Source organism: Macaca fascicularis, chromosome 10 (genome assembly GCF_037993035.2).
Source record: "Macaca fascicularis isolate 582-1 chromosome 10, T2T-MFA8v1.1".
NCBI classification, from domain to species: Eukaryota; Metazoa; Chordata; class Mammalia; order Primates; family Cercopithecidae; genus Macaca; species Macaca fascicularis.
In genome coordinates, this window is record NC_088384.1 from 26,417,220 (window position 1) to 26,439,376 (window position 22,157).

Genomic DNA, 22,157 nt, shown 5'->3' on the forward strand with positions numbered 1-22,157 from the left:
AGATGAGCGGGAGGACTTTCCGGGGCAGTGGGTTCCCAGCTCCCACGTGCCCCTCAGTGGGGCCCTGTGCCCTAGAGTACACCAAGATGAAGACTGCAGATCACTTCTGGACCGATCCCTCGGCTGACGAACTTGTCCAGAGGCACCGCATCCACAGCTCCCACGTGCGGCAGGACTCGCCCACCAAGCGTCCCGCGCTCTGTGTGAGTGGGGTAGACGGTGGGGCTGTGGGAGGGACCTTGCATGGGGGCAGGAAACAGGGTAGGAGTCCTCAAGGTCACCTCAGGTCTCATCCCTCTGTCTCCCCTCACGCTCTACCAGATCCAGAAGAGGCATTCCAGTGGCAGCATGGACGACCGGCCATCCCTCTCTGCCCGCGATTATGTGGAGTCCCTGCATCAGAACTCCCGTGCCACCCTGCTCTATGGCAAAAACAACGTTCTGGTTCAGCCGGTGAGAGGTTATCTTGGGCCCAGATCTTGCACCGAGGGTCTCACTCCAGGTTATGGAGGAAGAGGCCTCTTTGGCTCCAGGTTGCCAATCCATTCATCCATTTATCCACTCACCCATGCACACATCCATCCGCCCAACATTCATTCATCCGTCAATCTATATGTACATCCCCCCATCCTTACATCCATCTATCCATCCACCCATTGTTACATCCATCCATCCACCCATTGTCACATCCATCCATCCACCCATCTTTTTTTTTTTTTTTTTGAGACAGAGTCTCGCTCTGTCGTCCAGGCTGGAGTGCAGTGGCGCGATCTCAGCTCACTGCAAGCTCCGCCTCCCAGGTTCACACCATTTTCCTGCCTCAGCCTCCCGAGTAGCTGGGACTACAGGCGCCTGCCACCTCGCCCGGCTAATTTTTTGTATATTTAGTGAAGACCGGGGTTTCACCATGTTAGCCAGGATGGTCTCGATCTCCTGACCTCGTGATCTGCCAGCCTCAGCCTCCCAAAGTGCTGGGATTACAGGCATGAGCCACTGTGCCCGGCCAATCCACCCATCTTTACATTCATTTATCGACCCATCTTTCCATCCATCCATCCATCCATCCATCCATTTGTCCATTTATTTTCCTGTCCATCTCTTCACTCACCTGCATACTCAGGCTTCTATCCATCTGTTCACTTTTGTTCTCACTCATTGATTCAGCAAACATTTCCTTGGACCTCCTATGTGCTAGGTGCATATGGTGTCAAGATCTTCATTCTCATGGCCAATATTTCTTGATGCTTCCCTATGTGTCAGGCACTGTGTAAAATGTTTTCAACTGTATTAACTCTTAAACCTCCCAAGGACCCTTTGAGGCAGGTACCATTATTTCAGGCCTCAGTATTATCAGATGGTAATACTGAGGGCTATACAGGTGAAGTAAGGTGCAGACAGTTATGATTTGAATTCAGGCCAGCTGGTGCCAGAGTCAGTGCCATCACTCAATCACCTTCTCTGCCCCATTACACGGCTAGGCTGCAGGGATGGGTGGTAGGTGAGGCATATGTAGTTCCTGCCTTCATGCAGTGTCCCCTTTGGCTGTATCCTCCCTAGGGCCATTTGGTTGCATGGTCATTGTGGTGTTTGGGCTCTCAGCGGGAGGAAGCAAAGGGAAAACCATCAGCCACTCCATCTCTGTAGTCAGTTTTAATCACTGAGTGACCTTGAGCAAGTCACTTTTTCCTCTGAGCCTCCATATCTGCATCACAATGGGTATAAAATCCGATTGCTGCAAATCTAAGAAGCCACTAGTTTAAGATACACCATTTTCTTTTTTATTGTTTTCAGACGGAGTCTCACTCTGTCACCCAGGCTGGAGTGCAGTGGCACGATCTCGGCTGACTGCAAGCTCCGCCTCCCGGGTTCACGCCTTTCTCCTGCCTCAGCCTCCCAAGTAACTGGGACTACAGGCGCCCGCCACCATGCCCGGCTAATTTGTTATATTTTTAGTAGAGACGGGGTCTCACCGTGTTAGCCGGGATGGTATCCATCTCCTGACCTTGTGATCCACCCACCTCCGCCTCCCAAAGTGCTGGGATTACAGGCGTGAGCCACTGGGCTCAGCCTAAGATACACCGTTTCTTAATGTAATCTAAACCAATTAAAAATGCTATTTAGAGGGATTGCTGGCTCATGCCAGTAATCCCAGCACTTTAGAAGGCCGAGGCAGGAGGATCACAAGGTCAGGAGTCCAAGACCAGCCTGGCCAATATGGTGAAACGCTGTCTCTACTGAAAATAGGAAAAAATAGCTGGGTATGGTGGCACATGCCTGTAGTCCCAGCTACTCGGGAGGCTGAGGCAGAATTGCTTGAACCCAGGAGGTGGAGGTTGCAGTGAGCCGAGACTGGGCCACTGCACTCCAGACTGGGAAACAGAGCGAGACTGTCTCGGAAAAAAAAAAGGAAAAAAAGCTATTTAGATCATTATATACAGTGTTTTCGTTTTGTTTTGTTTTGCTACTTAAAAAATTTAGCTTATGCTTTTTGAAAGAGGTCTTTGAAACTTACATGGATGTAGTTTTGTTTTTTAATCTATATCACTTTTATAAGTAACACACAGGGAAAATGTCATTGAAATACATTAATTAAGATATTCTTCAAGCTTCTTCCAGTTCAGAGTTCCATCCTCTGTATCACTCTTCGACTTAGAGTCATCAGTGCCCTCATTTTTCCACACGTTGTTTCCTGTTCCATCAAGAGAAGGAGTTAACAATCATCTGTGCCTCTACTTGTTTTTGCAAATAAAGTTTTATTGGGATACAGCTACAGACTATGACTGCTTTCAGGCCTTGCTGGCAGAGTTGAGTGGTTGCAGCTGAGCTTGTATAGCTTACAAATCCAAAAAATATTTCCTATTTGTCCCTTTACACAAAAAGTTTGGTGGTCCCTGATCCAGGAGCACAGGAAGTGCAGCATTTCTTGCAAGAATGTCCACTCTCATCTCGGGGATGTTTTTTGTTTTTTGTCTTTTTTTTTTTTTTTTTTTTTTTGAGACAAGGTCTTACTGTCACCCAGGCTGGAGTGCAGTGGTGTGATCATGGCTCACTGCAACCTCAAACTCCTGGGCTCAAGCAAGCCTCCCACCTCAGCCTCCTGAGCAGCTGGGACTACAGGTGTGTACCACCATGCCTGGCTAATTTTTAAGTTCTTTTTTTGTAGAGATGGGGTCTTGCTACATTGTCCAGGCTAATGTAAAACTCCTGGGCTCAGGTAATTATCCCACCTCAGCCTCCCAAACCTCTGGGATTGCAGGCGTGAGCCACTGCACCCAGGCTGTGATGGTTCTTAAGTCCTGTAAAGTATTTGTTTGTTGCTTTACAAGAAAATCTTGGCTGGGCGCAGTGGCTCATGCCTGTAATCCTAGGACTTTGGGAGGCCAACGCACGTGGATCACCTGAGATCAGGAGATTGAGACCAGCCTGGCCAACATGGCGAAACCCCATCTCTACTAAAAAAAAAAAAAAAAATACAAAAATTGGCCGGGCGTGGTGGCAGGTGCCTGTAATCCCAGCTACTTGGGAGGTTGAGGCAGAAGAATCACTTGAACCTGGGAAGCAGACGTTGCAGTGAGCCGAAATCGCACCACTGCCCTTCAGTCTTGGCAACAGAGCAAGACTCCATCTCAAAAAAAAAAAAAAAAAGAAGAAGAAGAAGACAGACAATCTGGACTTGTGGGCTTCCCTGCAGGGATGAATACGTGCCTGTCTTGCCAGCATCACGCAGGCACTCTACCGCTCCGTTCCCAGCCTTCATATGTGCACAGTACGTTTTCCATTCAAAGATGAATCGCGGTCAAATCTTTTTGAAGACATTTAAAATAGCACCTACATTCCACATGTGAAATAACAACCGTGTCCAAAACTTAATTGAAATGATGATGCTTTGAACGGCTGTTCAGTCAGGCAGGACAGCCACGTCACAGTTGTGATTAGAAGACCCACCCCCATTTCAGGTACATGAAAAAGTGAACAATCAAGATGTGTGTCTTTGGATCGATGAAATACTACACTGCTCCTCCCTTGGGGTTGTAAGCGCGTGGGTTAAATCAAGACAGTACGTGTGAAGGCTGAGCCGTGCTTGGGACACATTTGGTGCTCAGTAAATGTTGGGGTGAATTTGGTGGGGGGATGGTGACATCGCCCTCCCCACACACCCACCTGGGATAAAACAAAGCCGGTGAGAATCCCTGTAGGTAAATCTAGGGGAGAAAAGGGACCGGCTACTGGGCGGGGAGTGTGGCGGGGGTCTTTGGGAGGAGGTTTCTGAGTATTGTCTCTGGGAAGGGCCCTAGAGCCCAGCTGCCATCTGTTTCTCCCTTAAGCCTGGCCAAGATAAATGCCTTCTGTTTTGAAAAGCATGATTTTCAGTGGGGCAGGGCCTCCTTCCTGGCTCTGAAGGAACCTGGGGTCAGGGACCCTCGAGATCAGAAGGAAGTCAGAGTGTGAAAGTGATGGGAGTGGGAGGCTTTTACAGCTGGATGATGTAGAACCCATCCTGGGAGGTTGGCTGCAAATGGCTTTGCTTAGCAAGGCCACCTGGAAGGAGGCTTTAGAGTCTTCCACGTGGCCAGGGCCTTGAAGGGATTAACCCAGCCTCTTAGTTCCGATTATGTGTGTTCTTGAGTCAAATGGGCCAGGACCTATGTCCACAGCGACTCCAGCACCATGACCAGACCTGAGTCCTCCTCTCTCTGCAGAGGGACGACATGGAGGCTGTGCCAGGGTACCTGTCCCTGCACCAGACGGCTGACGTCATGACCTTGAAGTGGACCCCCAACCAGCTGATGAACGGGTCTGTGGGGGACCTGGACTATGAGAAGAGGTAGGGCACTGCGTCTGCTCTGTGTCCCTTGGGTCCCTCCACTCCCCTCAGCACAAGGAAGTTCCTCCCCGGGAGAGGGGAGGCTTGTATCCAGCCCCTGCTTCTGCCCGCTCTTCTGCCTTCTTGTTAGGGTCACTTGGCTCAGCCTCCCTGCAGCTGTGGCCTCCTGGGAAACTCAAAGGCTCGAGAGGATCTGGAAATCAGCTGGAAGAGTCTTAAGGCATGGGAGTTGGCAATGCCCTGGACAAAACCATCCAGAGGGAGAAATCTTTACAGAGATCTCCTAAGCCTACAAATGGCAAATATTCTTCAGTCTCTGTCCTCCTTCTCGATCACTCAATAAAAAGGGAAGGCAGGAGGTATTAGCAGGCGTCTGGTCCAGGGCTGCATCTGCCATGAAATCCTGTGATTTATGAGACCCAGGAAAGGCTTTCGAGTCACACTTGAAAGGAATGCAGGGACGGGATTTCCTGCTGCAGTGCCTGGATTTCAGCCCAATTAGGGAAGACTTTAGGAGGAACAAATAAAGCCGTGGTGCAGAGGTGTGGCTGGTTCAAATATTTCAGCTTGAGGAGGCTTGGCTGCGGGTGGGGAGGAGAAGCAGTGGTTTTTCCTGCTCCAAGTCCACATTGAATCTTATTTTTATGTTACATTTTATTGCTCTCCTAAAAAATTATTTTACAATTAAGAATTTTTGGCCGGGCACGGTGGCTCAAGCCTGTAATCCCAGCACTTTGGGAGGCCGAGGCGGGTAGATCACGAGGTCAGGAGATCGAGACCATCCTGGCTAACATGGTGAAACCCCGTCTCTACTAAAAATACAAAAAACTAGCCAGGCGTGGTGGCGGGCGCCTATAGTCCCAGCTACTCGGAGGCTGAGGCAGGAGAATGGCGTGAACCCGGGAGGCAGAGCTTGCAGTGAGCTGAGATTGTGCCACTGCACTCCAGCCTGGGCAAGACTCCGTCTCAAAAAAAAAATAAAAAGGATTTTTAACCTAAAGATAGATAGAACTCAGGTACCCATCACCCTGCCCTCATGGCCACGAACCCATTTCCTCCTTCCAGAATATTATTATTCTGGGCCAGGTGCGGTGGCTCACACCTGTAATCCCAACACTTTGGGAGGCTGAGGCAGGTGGATCATGAGGTCAGGAGTTCAAGACCAGCCTGGCCAACATGGTGAAACCCCATCTCTACTAAAAAGACAAAAATTAGCTGGGCATGGTGGCGCATGCCTGTAGTCCCAGCTACTCAGAGGAGGGTGAGGCAGGAGAATTGCTTGAACCAAGGAGGCAGAGGTTGCAGTGAGCTGAGATCGTATCATTGCACTCCAGCCTGTGCAACAGAGCGAGACTGTCTTAAAAATATGTGTGTGTGTGTATATATATATATATATATATATATATATGCCTGGCATGGTGGCTCACACCTATAATCCCAGCACTTTGGGAAGTGGAGGTGGACGGATCATGAGGTCAGGAGATCGAGACCATCCTGGCTAACACAGTGAAACCTGGTCTCTACCAAAAATACAAAAAATTAGCCAGGTGTGGTGACAGATGTCTGTAGTCCCAGCTACTCCGGAGGCTGAGGCAGGAGAATGGCATAAACCTGGGAGGCAGAGCTTGCAGTGAGCCGAGATCGTGCCACTGCACTCCAGCCTGGGTGACAGAGCAAGACTCCATCTCAAAAATAAATAAATTATTCTGAAGCGACATGCAGACATGATATGATTTCATCTGTAAATATTTTAATGTGTATCTCAAAAAATATGGACTCTTTTCAAGAAACATCCGGCCTTGTACTGATGAAAAATGTTCTCTAGACTGGGCGTGGTGGCTCATGCCTGTAATCCCAGCATTTTGGGAGGCTGAGGTGGGTGTATCATGAGGTCAGGAGTTCAAGACCAGCCTGACCAACATGGTGAAACCCCGTTTCTACTAAAAATACAAAACTTAGCTGGGCATGGTGGCGGGCACCTGTAATCCCAGCTACTCGGGGGGCTGAGGCAGAAAATTGCTTGAACCCGGGAGACGGAGGTTGCAATGAGCTGAGATCGCGCCACTGCACTCCAGCCTGGATGATAAAGCGAGACTCTGTCTCAAAAAAAAAAATGTTTTCTAAGCTGGTCATTTCTTGTGCAGGAGTCACCATCTGTCCTCAGAGCTGGTCAGTGGACAGGACAATTGGTCCTGTGCTAGGCACAATAATTCAGCTCCAGCCAGACCCTGCAGTCTCTTACTCTCTCTTTTTAAACACTTTAATTTTATTTATTCATATTTTATCTTATTTATTTATTTGTTTTTTTGAGACACTGTCTCGCTCTGTTGCCCAGGCTGGAATGCAGTGATGCGATCTCGGCTCACTGCAACCTCCGCCTCCTGGATTCAAGCGATTCTCCCACCTCAGCCTCCCGAGTAGCTGAGATTACAGGGACTTGCCACCACACCCAGCTAATTTTTGTATTTTCAGTAGAGATGGGTTTTCATCATGTCGGCCAGGCTGGTCTCAATCTTATCTTAAGTGATCTGCCCGTCTCGGCCACCTCACAAGGTTATTTTTATTTTTTAAATTTCTATTTTATTTTATATAGAGATGGTGTCTCATTTTGTCGCCCAGGCTGGTCTTGAACTTCTGGCTTCAAGCAAGCCTCCCACCTTGGCCTCCCAGACTCTAGAGTTTCTAATCAGAAGACCATCATGGAAGAATAGGGGAGGGGCCCCGGCATGCTCTGGGCTTGGAACCTCGTCTTAGCCTCTTTATCTTAAGCCTTGGTCTAAAGCCTTCTTTGACTTCCCTGCTGAGTCCAGATCACACAAGCCCTGAATCTCCTTTGTAGCATTTAGAAGACTGCGTGACTACACAGTTGATCTGTGCCTGTATACCTACCATCTTGCTCTCAAGAGTTCAGTGCCTTAAAGGCAAGAGTCCTGTCTTGTTCGCATATTATCCCCAGCACCTACCACAGCTTGTAGCACATAGTAGGTGCTCACATCAGCCTTGTGAAATGAACCAGGGAAGTCAGGGGACCTGGATTCATTCACTGGATGTTTACTGAGCACCTACTCTGCCAGCCACTGTGCTAGATGAAAGGGAGACAGCAGTTGTAGAAAAGGAGGGGAAAATCTACCTTCTCAGAGCTTACATTTTACTGGAAGACAATGAATGGGCAAGGAGATGGATGGACATATGCTATGGTACCAAGCCTTTGCTCCACTCTCACCTTGCTGGATGACCTGGGGTACGTTACTTCACCTCAATGAGCCTCAGGGTTCCCTTTTTATCAAGTGGAGAAGTAGGATGAGACAGTCTCCTTAGAATTGAAGGCATTCCCAGGGGATCTTCAGGGGCTCCTCAAACCTTGAAGCATCTTGCACCCAGTGTCAAAGCTTTAACTGCGCGAGGACCCTGTTTGTTGCTTGGACTTGAGCCCAGGGTTGTGTGGGCCGGAAACCTGATGCTAGTGTTTTGGGAAAAGCATTGGCTCCGATGATTGCCAGGCCCCACCCCAGTGCAGATCATCGGGGACCCGTGTTTCTGCATCATCTTTCCCTGTTGGTGAACAGGCACCTTGTAGGCACTTTGATACTGAGTTCTGGCTGAATCAGAACTTCTTTTTTTTTTTTTTTTTTTTTTTTTTTTTGAGGCGGAGTCTCGCTCTGTCGCCCAGGCTGGAGTGCAGTGGCGCGATCTCGGCTCACTGCAAGCTCCGCCTCCCGGGTTCCCGCCATTCTCCTGCCTCAGCCTCCCGAGTAGCTGGGACTACAGGTGCCACCACCACGCCCGGCTAATTTTTTTGTATTTTTAGTGGAGACGGGGTTTCATTGTGTTAGCCAGGATGGTCTCGATCTCCTGACCTCGTGATCCGCCCGTCTCGGCCTCCCAAAGTGCTGGGATTACAGGCTTGAGCCACCGCGCCCGGCCCTGAATCAGAACTTCTAAGGTCACTGCCTAGGAGCTGGGGTGCCTCTAGCCCTGGGCTGTGAACTCCTGTCTATCCTTGTTATTCTCACCAGAACCTGAGGCTCAATGGAAGATAAATGGCAGGAGTCAGAAATATGGAGGTTGGTGTGTGGGGAAGGGGTTTGCCCCGGGAGCTCCAGCATCCCTTGGGGGACCAAGAAGCAATGAAGTGGGGTGGTTTTTGTCTGAGCTTGTGCAGGAGCCTCTTTTTTTTTTTTTTTTTTTTGAGACAGAGTTTTGCTCTTGTGGCCCAGGCTGGAGTGCAATGGCGTGATCTTGGCTCACTGCAACCTCTGCTTCCCAGGTTCAAGCAATTCTCCTGCCTCAGCCTCCCGAGTAACTGGGATTACAGGCATGTGCCACCATGCCTGGCTAATTTTGTATTTTTAGTAGAGACGGAGTTTCTCCATGTTGGTCAAGTTGGTCTCGAACTCCTGACCTCAGGTAATCCATCCACCTTGGCCTCCCAAAGTGTTGGGATTACAGGCGTGAGCCACCGTGCCTAGCCGGAGCTCTTTTTTCTTTTCACGGCCAGCCTCACTCTTGCACAGCCACGATCCTCACTCACTAGCTAGGTATCCCAGTGTTACAGGGAAAATGTCACTAAAAAGCTGGATGTTGGGGTTCTGGAGTCAGGCTGGACTTGCCTCCGATCTCAACCCTACTGTGTGGAGTAGCAGCGGAATCCTCCTGTGCTGCTGGTAGGACAACCAATTTGCAGACCAGTTTGGCAGTTTCTTGTAACATCCCCTTATCATGTGACCCAGCAATTCCACTCAGAGGGATCTACCCAAGAGAAATGAAAACTTAGGCCCACACAAAAACTTACACACAAATGCTTATAACAGCATTATTCATAATAGCCCCAGACTGGAAGCAAGCCAAATGCCCATCAACTGAAGAATGGATGTAGACATCTGTGGTCCATCCACGCAACAGAATATTACTTGTCTATAAAAAGAGATAAATCACCAGTGGACATTACAACATGGACAAACCTCAAAAGCCTTATATCACATGAAAGGAGCCAGCCATGAAGGGCGCATGTAGGATTTCATTTAGATGGAATGTCCAGAAAAAGGCACATCTGTGGAGTCAGAAAGCAGACTGTTGGTTGCCTAGGGCTGTAGGTGGGAAGGAAGACTGACCACAAACAGGCAACAGGAACCTTTTGGGGGTGGTAAAAATGTTCTAAAACTGGCTTGTGATGATGGTTGCCCAAATCTGTATATTTACTCATCAAACTGTACACTTACAGTGAGTAAATTCTATGGTGTGTAAATTATACCTCAGTAAAGCTGCTAAAACATGCAAAAGAAAACCAGAAACAGCCCTTGCTCCTTCCTAGCTATGCGGCCTGGGACAATCAGCTCCACTTCCTTGAGCCTCAGATTATTTATCTGTAGGATGGGAATGTAGTAAGGGAACCTCTGAATAAGCATATAGGGAGAATTTATGTAACAGAAGTGCGTGGAAAACCCTTAGCTGGGAGCCTGGCACCTGGACAGGGCTGTCAGTCATGGGGGCTGTTGATGTCATTTTCGTGGATCCAAAGAGACTATGGCCACAGAGCTCCTCCTTGCTGATGGCTGGTAGTGGCTTTGTTCACTGGGCATTTCCAGTGCTCAGCATTCACTATGCACTGTGAACATTCTCTGAGCATCACAGAGAAGCAAACAAAACAGAGCCCTTCTGCCGGTGTCGGCACCCTTTGGGGAATCAGAGGAGAGGACAGGTGGTTGCAACCCAGCGTGATGGGCACACGGGGCTGTGGGAGCCCAGGGAGGACACACTGACTAGACTGGGTATGGGAGGGGCTCAACAGAGGCTGCTACCCTTGTGTCCTCGACTGTCTTCGAAGGACGTTTACTTCCGTGAACTCTGGTGAGGCTGATTCTGGTACAGGCCAGGGCAGGAAGGGCTTTCCAAGAGAAAAGGTCCCCAGCAGCGTGACTTGAAGGTTTTTCTGAGCCTATTCCACTTTTTTCATTTCACAGCTGGGGAAACTGAGGGCCAGAAACTGAGGTAGGAACTGGCTAAGGTCTCTGGTGGAAGTGGGATTTGAACGCTGCTGACTTTGAAGCCTGTGTTAGTTTGGGTCCTCCAAGAAGCAGGCACCAAGACAGTATTGGACCAGCAGAGATTTACTGGGGACACACCTGTGCAGGTTAAGGGAGGGGCAGGAGCAGACAGGGAGAGCCTTCAGACCGCCATGCAGGGAGGAAGAGGAGGAAGGAAGGAAGGTCGGGCAGAAGGAGACTGAGACACAGCACGGCTCTAAGACCGTTTGGCCAGGTCAGTTGGAAGTCTCCAGTGGACCATTGACTGTTGGAGGAGTTCCTTGTCTTGCAGGAATGAGTGGCACTAGTGCTCCAGCATGCTAGGTCCTGGCTGGGAGCAGCCTAAGGGAAGCACGGCTTCAGTGCAAATGTGGTGATAGATCCAGGGGGTGCCCTCTGAAGTTAATCTGCTCTGCTCCCCTCAGCAAGGTCTTCTGAAGGAGATCTGAGTGGTGCATTTCCATGGCCACCACAAAGCCCAAGTTCCTGTGGCCTCCACCTCCTGGTGTGTTCTGATGAGAAAAGCTATTTGTTTCAGGACAGGACAGCAGCAAGGTTTTGAGCTGGAAATGGAAACGCTTAAAGACATAATCATAGGGACCACTTCCCAGGTACGCACTTGTTAATGTATCATCTCTGTGCTGAGCCCTTCAAATACGTGATTCTATTTAATCCTCACAGCAACACAATGGGGTGGGTGTTATTCTAGTCCCCATTTTATAGATGAGGAAACTGAGGCTCAGAGAAACCCTCAAGTTGCACTGCTGGGGACCTGTGAAGCTACTGAGTGGCTATTCTAACTGCTGCACATGGACACATAGTGGCCTGGAGTTAGGATGTGTTTTAGTCAAGACTCCTAGACGCCAGTTAGAGAAAACCAAATTCGAGCTGACTTAAGCACTGGCCCACATGAACTGAAAACTCCAGGGGCAGTAGCTTCAGGCATGGATGGATCCAGGGACTTGAATGACGGGGACCTGCACTCTTTCCATCTCTTTGCTCTGTCTTCCTGTCTTTTGACGCCATTCTCAGGCATAGTCGCTTCCATCTTCAGACTTCTTTTTTTTTTTTTTTTTTTTTTTTTTTGAGACGGAGTCTTGCTCTGTCACCCAGGCTGGAGTGCAGTGGCCGGATCTCAGCTCACTGCAAGCTCCGCCTCCCGGGTTTACGCTATTCTCCTGCCTCAGCCTCCCGAGTAGCTGGGACTACAGGCGCCCGCCACCTCGCCCGGCTATTTTTTTGTATTTTTTTTTTAGTAGAGACGGGGTTTCACCGTGTTAGCCGGGATCGTCTCTCGATCTCCTGACCTCGTGATCCGCCCGTCTCGGCCTCCCAAAGTGCTGGGATTACAGGCTTGAGCCACCGCGCCCGGCCCCATCTTCAGACTTCTGCCCTTATCACTCCTCTCCAGACAGAATGAGGCGTCTCTTTCCCAGTCATTCAAGTGGAAACCTAATATAATTGAGTCTCATTGGTTCTGCCAGAGTCAGGAGTCAGTCCTGCACTGAACATTGTGGCTGGAACAGTGGGACAGGTTGATTGACCAGGCCTGGGTCAGGTGGCCATTCCTGGAGTCCCAGGGTGGAGAGTGGGTGGGGTCCACCTCACCTCTCATATGGACTGGGGGTAGGGACGATGGTAACCTCGGAAAATTGGGGTTCTGAGACCAGAAGAAGGGGAGATAGAGTCTGGGCAGGATGGGACACACATGCGGGGGACCTAGTGGGAAGGGTGGAGGAGCTCCTGGGTGTGGTCTGCTGGCGTCTGAGCCTCTCTGCACGCTGGGGTAGGTAGAAGTCTTGCAAGCCTGACCGTCCCTCCACTTCCAGCGTCTACTGGGACTATGCCATGACCATCCGCCTGGAGGAGATTGTCTACCTGCACTGCCACCAGCAAGGTAGGGACTGTGGGGACAGGAAGGGGGCTGTGATCCTCTGATCCTCTTGGATCGCCTGCCTGTCTCCACCCCTGCCTATTCATTAGCGTTGTATGACAGTGATATGGTGGACACCCCATATTACCTGTGCCACCTTGGGCAAGGGACCTCGCCTCTCTGTACCTCAGTTTCCCCATCTGTAACATGGGAATTACAACAGGACCCTCTCATGGGGTAGTTGTGAAGATGAAATGATGGATGTTAAGGGCTCAGCATGAAATCCACCTATGGCTATGGCATTAGTTGCTGACACTAAGCACTGATAATGCTTAGATGACTCTGCCATCGATCAGCTGTGTGACCTTGGGGGAAGTTACTTAACCTCTCTGAGCTTTGGTTTCATCATTTGTAAAATAGGCAATAATAGATAGGACTCTTAGGGATATTGTATTTCAATAAGACAGTGCCTCTAACATGCTGTGGTTGTACTCAGTAAGTGCTCAATACATGCTAGCCAGAGTCAGCTACTGTCCGGAGACAGGGGACGTTGAAGGCTTCCATACAAAAATAGGTCGGGTAGATTTGTAAAGGATTCCTGAGGAGCGTAGGGTGCTAGGGGGCATCTTTTTCTTTTGGTGGTTAATGTCAGGAAGGTCAGCTTGGTTCTTCTTGACTTTGTCCTGTAGTCCCCAGTCAGAGGTGGATGGTGGGTGAGATGAGAGAGACTCCGGGGAGGTAAAAACTGCTCCTGACCTTTGCCCAGGCCTTTCCCAGAGCCTCAGAGCAGGATCCCTGGGTCTGGCTTGGCACCCCTGGGGGATGTGTTTGCAGGAAGGGGCTGTCACTGTGCCTCATAGTGACTTCCCAATGGGTCTTCTCTGGCTGCTGGTGGCGGCAGTGGACAGCGGCGGGACAGTGGTATTGGTCAGCCAGGACGGGATCCAGAGGCCGCCCTTCCGCTTCCCCAAGGGTGGGCACCTCCTGCAGTTCCTCTCGTGCCTGGAGAATGGGCTGCTCCCGCATGGGCAGTTGGACCCGCCACTGTGGTCCCAGCGGGGTAAGGTGAGTGATCATGGGGACCCGGGGAGGTTGGGGTGGAGGCTGGTCACAGAGGGTGGTTGTTTTTGCCTGTGTGCCCTTATGTGGCTGTGTGGCCTCATGCGCTCCCCACTGATACCCTCAGACTAAGCAAGTTGTGGGGACAGGTGTGTCCCAAGGATCTTGCTTTGGGACATGTTCTTGCAGGGCAAAGTGTTTCCTAAACTACGCAAGCGAAGCCCTCAGGGTTCTGCCGAGTCCACATCTTCAGACAAAGACGATGACGAGGCCACGGATTACGTGTTCAGGATCATCTACCCTGGCATGCAGTCGGAATTCGGTGAGCTGCTCTGTCCCGGGCCCTGGGGAGTCACCTGCTAACTGATGCTGAAAATGATTCCAGGTGTTTAAAACTAGAAGATGACAGGTCTGGATTCTGGGGCTAACAGGAAGATCTGGAAACAAAGTTGGTTTCTTGGTAGCCTCAGTTCCCCCCCAAATAAGAACAATAACCACCCTCTACTTGTCTAATAAAGACACTAGGAGAGGTGGCCTGGGGTAGTGGCAATGGCATAGGTTCTGGAATCCTGGCTGAACTTGGGCAAGTCATCTCAGCCCTCTGTGCCTCAGTTTCCTCATCTGTAAAATGGGTATGTTCATAGCACCAGTTACATAAGTCATTCTGGGGATCAAACGAGGTAAGGCGGCCGGGCATGGTGGCTCACACCCATAATCCTGGCACTTTGGGAGGCCGAAATTTGGGAGGGAGCACTTTGGATTGCCCGAGCCCAGGAGTTTAAGACCAGCCTGGGCAACATGGCGAAACCCTGTCTCTACAAAAAATACAAAAATTAGCCAGGTGTGGTGGCATGCATCTGTGGTCCCAGCTATTTGGGAGGCTGAGGTGGGAGGATCACCTGAGCCTGGGGAGGTCGAGGCTGCAATAAGCCGTGATTGTGTCATTGCACTCCAGCCTGGACAACAAAGTGAGGCCCTGTCTCAAAATAAATGCAAATTAAAATATTTTTAAAATGAGATCAGGCATTTCACACACATACAAAATACTCAAATGTTGTTGTTGTTAATATTCTACTTCTCGTTATTATAAAGAGTCAATGAGATGATGAAATATTCATCGTAGAGCTCATGGAGTAAGGCCTTGCACACAGTAGGCCCTCAGTAAGTTGTAGTCAAACTTGACACCAATAGAGGCGAAGCACATGAGATGATGGTGAATGGCAAGCAGGTTGCACGGTGCCTTCGTGACACAGATGCGTAGCAAATGGAAGTTCTTACTGCTAAAAGCGTCATCATTGCGGGGCTATTGTGAGGATTCAGTGAATTAAGATTTGAAAAGTACTTAGAAGAGGGCCTGGCATTTATGAAGCATGGTATGGGTGTCTGTTAAACAAATCAGTATTGAGTGGTAGGCTCTTTCTGTTCACTTCATTTTATTTAACATGCAGCGGCCCTGATGTTCCCATCCGAGGATAATGGCTCTGAGCCTCCCTTTGCTGAAGCAGCCACGTGCTGGGCAGTGAGAGGCTCTTTTGAGAGCAGATGTCCTCCTGGACAAGGCTGGAATCCCTTAAGCACTACAGAGTGTCCTGAAGTATACATGACTATGTCTGTTCCTGCCCTGGATCAGGGCCTCCCAGCCACTCCATGGAACCAGGTGCTCAAAATCCTGGCCAGACACCAAGGCTCTTGTGGGCCCCAAGGCTGAAAAGGCTCCATGTATGAGGGTGAAATCCCTTGGGATGCTGAGCCAGCTACTGTCCTGTTGCCCGAGAACTTGGGCTTCCCACCCCTGTGAAGACCAACATTCATTAAGAGTTCCACTTGAGAGCCTGTTATCAGAGAGGGCTAGATCCCCTGTAGTTGCCTTCCCAGGAAACTCCACAGCTTCTCATCCAACAGGCAATGTGCACACTCCCGCTGGGAGCTAGGCAGAGTGCTGGGTGTTTAGTTTATTTGGAGATTCTCCATGTCATCCTCCTGTGGCTTGATGAAGGCCAGTGGAACAGACACTGGCTGTGCTCACCCACAACCTCAGCATTTCTCATTCTGTGCATGCTGTTCAGCTACCAACTGCAGCTCTCTGTCTCAGTATCTCTTTGCCTGAGGGTTTTCTCTGGCCGCAAGAGTCCCTTCTGGCCAGGGATGGGGCATATTGGAAGCATCAGGGAACCAGTGCCTCCCTGGAGCAGCCCTCAGCTCATGGCTGATAGGAGTTAGTGTATCAATGTCCCAGCTCCCTCTCCCTTTGTGAGGCAAACTCTGACATACATGTTCTGCACAGACTCCTAGAGCTTCCATGGGAGATTAAGCATAGTTACCTCTATTGGTAACTTGCTTGGCGACTAACCCTTTACTCCCTCCCCTTTTCTTGTTTTGTCTCAGTTTGCCCCTCCCTTACTGATGTGCCTTTGGAACTTGCACTTGGATCCTCATCTGCCCTTGAGGAAACACCCAACTAATTCAGTTTATCTAGAATTGGACATCTGAACCTTAGTGTTACTGTCATTTGGGATGGAATAATTCTTTGTTGTAGGAGGTGGTCCTGTGCATTGTGGGATGTTGAGCACCCGCTAGATGCCAAGTAGCAAACTTACTTTGCTCTAAGTTGTGACAACCAGGTATGTCTCTAGGCATGGTCAGGTGTCCTCTGAAGGGTGGCAAAATTGCCCCTGGTTGAGAGCCATTGGTTTAGAGAAAAGAATGCATCACTGTATTGAGCTCTGCCACTGCGGTGTGGTTAAGTGACCTGTCCTCCGCAGACCTCACTTCCTTCTCTGTAGAATGGGGTAACAGCACTCCCCACCAGCATCATATTCTGAGGAATCAGCAAGATCATTCCTAAAACACCTGGTGACCTGACATGGGGCCTGGCGCTTGGCAGATGCTTAGTAAGCAATAGCAGATATCGTGTCTTGAGTGCCACTGTGTGCCAGGCCCACTTCTGTCCATTGTCCCGCTGTCCCTATCTTAATTCATTCCATCCTCACCATAGCCCTCCCAGGTTGTCATCACCATCCCCCATTTTGCAAGGAGGAAACTGATTCACAGAAGGGTTAAGCGACCAGTCCAGGATCACATAACTAATTCTTGTCATGGCTGGGATTTGAACGTAGGAGGTCTCGCTCCAGAGCCTGTGCCTGTAACCACCACTCCATGCGCATCGTTTTGACTGGCAGGGAGCAGGCATTGTGCTTTCACTGCCTTCATTCTCAAGGTCAGCTTCAACCCACATGGAAATGGCAACCGCATCCTTGGTTGATTTTCTGGGGCTTGAGCCTCACAGGCTTAACAAAAACAGTCATCTTACGGTTTCCATCTGTGACAGGTTTCTATCTGTGAGAGGTATGAAGTTCTTTCTGAAAGAGGGCCTAAATCAGAAGTCAACAAACCCCTTTTCATGGGCCAAATTCGGCCCATTCACCTGTTTTTGTAAATAAAGATTATATATAATCTCGCTCTGTTGCCCAGGCTGGAGTACAGTGGTACAATCGTGGCTCACTGCAGCCTCGACCTCCTGGGCTCAGTTGATCCTCCCACCTCAGCCTCCTGGGTAGCTGGAATCACAGGCACAAGCTACCATACCTGCCTACTTTTTTTTTTGATTTTTTGTAGAGATGGGGTTTTGCCATGTTGCCCAGGCTGGGCTTAGAGCTTCTGGGCTCAAGCAACTCATCCGCCTCGGGCTCCCAAAGTCCTGGGATTGCAGGAGTGAGCCACCTCCCAGCCCCTTGATTGTGTTTCTATTGGATAGTGCTGGTCTAGCGTGGGATTTCTCAGCCTCAGCACTGTTGACATTTAGGGCTGAATAATTCCTTGTGTGGGGGTTGCCTTGTGTACGATATTGAGCAGCATCCCTGACCTCCAGCTACTAGACAACAGTAGCACCTAATTAATCCCCAAGGCGTGAAAACCCAAAGTGTTTCCAAACATCGACAGGATTGCCCAGGTTGAGAACAGGTGGTGTGGAGAGAAGTGCCTATGAGAAACCAGCTGAGGTAGAAAGAGTAGGATGACAGTCAGGTCCTCAGGCCAGGCACAGTGGCTCACGCTTGTAATCCCAGCACTTTGGGAGGCTGAGGTGGGAGGATGGCTTGAGCCCAGGAATTTGAGACCAGCCTGGGCAACATGGCGAAACTCCATCTCTACAAAAAATTTTAAAAACATGAGCTGGCCATGCTGGCACGTGCCTGTAGTCCCAGCTACTCAGGAGACTGAAGATGGAGGGTCACTTAAGCCTGGGAGATCAGGGCTGCAGTGAGCCACGTCTGTACCACTGTACATCAGCCTGGATGACAAAACAAGACCCTGCCTCAAAAAAAAAAAAAAAAAAAAAAAAGAAAGTCAAATCCCCTGAGTTGGGATCTTGGCTCCTCTGCTTATTAGTTGGGTGGTCTTGGGCGTGTTGCTTAAACTCTCCATGCCTCAGTTTTCCAGTCTGTAAAAGGGGATAATGATAGTACTGTACTCAGTAGGGACAGCTGTTGTTAGGGGAAAGAGGAGAGGGACTTCGGTCAAAAAAGACTAGATATGTCCTTATCTTAATTCATTCCGTCCTCACCATAGCCCTCCCAGGTTGTCATCACCATCCCCCATTTTGCAAGGAGGGATGACTTGCAAATGGCCTACTGCCTGGCAGGGCTTTGGGTGATTAAGTTGTGCCATCATTCTGAGCCTCAGTTTCTTCTTCTGCAAAGTGGAAGAGGAAGGATGCATCCCTCACAGGGTCGTGAAGGACAATAACTGGTGTCCTTAGGTTTGCTCAGGTCGCAAACTGCCTAGCCTGACACTCAGCACATAGTAGGCACGTTATAAAAATCGGCATTCTTTCTTCTAATTGAACACAGTATATGTGGGATCTGTGTGGAGCCAGGGAGGGGGAGGTTTGGAGCCCCCAGAAACGGACTCTTCCAGCTATCTCAGTGTCCTGAGATGGCTCTGAACCCCCACCTCACTGGTTCTTTCTGTTTTGTATCTCAAGTTGCCCCCGACCTCTTGGGCAGCACTTCCTCCATCTCTGTGGGCCCTGCCTGGATGATGGTTCCTGCAGGCCAGTCCATGCTGGTGGTGGCCAGAGGGAGTCAGTGGGAGCGAGCCAGATGGGACACTACTCTCCCCACGCCGAGCCTGAAGGAGCAGCCCCCCAGTAATGTCTGGGATCTCCCCTTCCCTGGGGGCTGGGTGCCAGCCACCTCTGCCATGTTGTCATTTGAGTCCTGGTCCCAAGGGAGATGGAGGCAGGAAGGGAGATGGAGACAGAGAGATTGATGCCCTCCTGCTGTCTAGCCTCCACCCTATGGAAGGCAGCTTGCAGTGTGGTAGGTTCAGTAGCAAAGGGATCAATTGGTGTTACCTGTGTGGATGCGAGTGTGAGAGGCTGAGACGGAGGAAGGCACGGTTACCATGCTTGGGCTAAACTGGTCAGGGCACCCCTGAGATTGGCTAAGAACTGGGGCTATTTTTCTAGAACACTTTACAGGGGCTTACTGGTCTTCCTTGGCTAGCTCATGGGTGAGTTACATGGGGAAGAATAGTGTAACAAGCCACATTTGGTGGCTGCGAGAACTACATCATATAGCAGCTTCCTCTTCTGTCAGTGGGTAGGGGCTGACCTTGTCAGCTACGGAGCGCTGACGGCCAGAGGACCAGTTCCACAACTCCCCCTTACCTTGGGGCCCAAGGGAAGAGTCAGGGTATTACCAGCTGTCCTGTGGGGACCATGACATATGGGTGTGCCACTCTCTTCACTTCCTACAACAGGGATTACAAAACTAAGACTCAGCCTGGCGCGGTGGCTCAAGCCTGTAATCCCAGCACTTTGGGAGGCCGAGACGGGCGGATCACGAGGTCAGGAGATGGAGACCGTCCTGGCTAACCCGGTGAAACCCCGTCTCTACTAAAAAATACAAAAAAAAAAAAAAAAAAAAACTAGCCAGGCGAGGTGGCGGCGCCTGTAGTCCCAGCTACTCTGGAGGCTGAGGCAGGAGAATGGCGTAAACCCAGGAGGCGGAGCTTGCAGTGAGCTGAGACCTGGCCACCGCACTCTAGCCTGGATGACAGAGCGAGACTTCATCTCAAAAAAAGAAAAAGAAAAGAAAAAGAAAACTAAGACTCGTGAGCTAAATTCAGCCCCATTCTATACCAGCCTATGAGCTAAGAATGGTTTTTCAATTTTTAAATGATCCAAAAAAGCCAAAAGGAGAGTAATATTTTATGACATGAAAATGATATGACATTCACATTTCACTATTTATAAATAAAGTTTTATTTATTTTATTAGAATGTGCGCATGCTTCCTTTTTAACATTTTGTTTATGGCTACTTTTGTACTACAACAACAGAGTCAAGTGCTTATGACAGAGACCAAATGGCTTGCAAACGCTAAAATATTTACTAGCTGTCCCTTTGCAGGAAAAGTTTATGGGTCCCTGTTTTAAAGAAAATAAAGCTTTTGCGCCTGTCTAGGACTACCAAGAGACCAGGAAATTGACTATAGAATTTGTAATGCATGTGTCCCCAGTATGTTTGTTATGTGGCTTTGTAGACACTGCAGTTTTTATGAAGCTGAGAAAGAAAAATAAAGGAAGCTATGAGTGCTGTATCCTAAGAATGGCTGGTCAGGAATCACCAGTGTCCACAAGTTGGGAAATCAGAGTCTGTTGAATGTACTTGCTGTATCGAAATTGCTTTAGAAATACAGATTTGAGAGCTCTGTCTCCAGGATTTAGTTGAGTAGGCCAGAGTGTGAGGCAGTCATATTGCTTTTTAACAAGCCTCCCACATGATTTTAGGGAGTCGCTAATATGTTTGAGACCCACTTGGTGGAGCAGCTTTAGCCTCAGAACCATGGACAGCGCAGGTGCCCTCTTCATCAGCAGGGCTTCACTGGGTCTCTGGCACTTGGGTGCCCTGCCTCATCTGTTAAGTCAGGCTCCCTTCCATCTCACCCGTGAGGCCTGTCTCTTCTCCAGAATCATCCAGCAGCCTCCCCTTCCCTCCTGCAGCATCCTGTTAGTATGACTAAGTGACAACATGGTGAGGTTTGGCTTCCTGCTCTGGGATTGGGCCTCTTTCCTTGGCTCTTGGCTCTCTGTGTCCTCTTCTTCTCTCTTTGGCTGTCATCAGCTCTGCCTATCTCTCAGGGCCACCAGATTTTGGTGGTGGCTTTCATTGGATCAGGTAGACTCAAGGATGTTCGGGGCTGCTGTTTCCTACTGTCACCTTCAGGGTCTTTTCCTATCTCTGTGCTGGCTGGGGCGGGTGAACTGCTTGCTCTGGGGTGAGATTTCTGTGACCCACATAGGCTTAACCAGGGTGATTCTTCTGCCCCTCCTTCTATCCACCACAGTGCCCCAGGATCTGATGGATGTCTCCGTGAGCAACCTCCCATCCCTATGGCAGCCCAGTCCCCGGAAGTCCTCCTGTTCCTCCTGTTCACAGAGTGGCTCGGCTGATGGTGGCTCAACCAATGGCTGCAACCACGAGAGGTATGAGGAGCCTGAGCTGCACATGGAGGGAGCTGAAGGATGTACCAGAAATCTGTAGATGCCCATATCTTACCCTGCACTGAATTCAGAATGAAATAACCTGTGGACTCAGGCAGATATAGGTTAAATCCTGGCCATGAAATCCTAGCTGTTAGAGGGTCACATGTATTAGTCAGGATAAACAAGGTTATGGTGCAGTAACAAACAGTCCTAAAATCTCAGTGGCTTTTTTATAACAAAAGTTTATTTCTCGTGCATGCTGTGTTTCTATCATGGGTCATCTGGTGCTATTTTTTCCACACTAAAGGGCCTGGGCAATGGAGCAGCTACCATCTTGAATGTTGCCAGTCACAGTGACAGGGAAAGGTAACTGCAGAGGTTGGAACCCACAATAAAAAGGCTCTGCCCAAAAGCAGCACATGTCATATCCACTCACAGCCCATTGGCCCCATCCACAAGGGGACAGCAAGTGCAGTCCTACCATACACTTAGAAGGCAGAATAATCCCAGAACTCTAATTTAATGACAACCACATCTCAGTTTGCGCCTCCACACAGTGGGAATTCCAGTTCTTACTTTATATGGCTGTGGTAAGGACCAGCTCAGATAATGGTTTAAAGTGGCCAGAATGTGGCACCTGCACATGGTACTGTTCAGTAAATGATACTTCCTGTTTTGTTGTATAAAGTTAAATCTCAAGCTCATCTCCTGTTTGCCCATAGATCTTTCGTCTCTTTGAAACTATTCAGCCAGTTCATGAGACTGGTTTTGTTTTTACCTGGTCCGACCTGGCCTGGCCTGAGAGAATGGAACCCTTTTGTCCTTGTGGGGCTTCTGTCCCAGTGGATGGTCCAGTCATCAGCCATAGGATGTAAGGGGTGGGAGTCGGC

At 49.6% G+C, this 22,157-nt stretch overlaps 1 protein-coding gene across 3 annotated transcripts in view; it reads left to right on the plus strand.

The window, feature by feature from the left end:
- Positions 1–22,157, plus strand: part of SGSM1 (small G protein signaling modulator 1) — a 120,482-nt gene that overhangs the window by 48,257 nt on the left and 50,068 nt on the right. For 2 of the 3 annotated variants that reach the window (XM_005567746.5, XM_065522345.2), the window contains 7 exons: positions 58–203; positions 322–453; positions 4,701–4,825; positions 12,678–12,745; positions 13,623–13,786; positions 13,970–14,102; positions 21,129–21,267. In XM_005567746.5, coding sequence (XP_005567803.2) covers positions 58–203; positions 322–453; positions 4,701–4,825; positions 12,678–12,745; positions 13,623–13,786; positions 13,970–14,102; positions 21,129–21,267 — 907 coding nt within the window. Of the gene's footprint in view, positions 1–57; positions 204–321; positions 454–4,700; positions 4,826–12,677; positions 12,746–13,622; positions 13,787–13,969; positions 14,103–18,761; positions 18,927–21,128; positions 21,268–22,157 lie in introns of all 3 variants that reach the window. The other variant, XM_005567744.5, reaches the window with a different exon arrangement.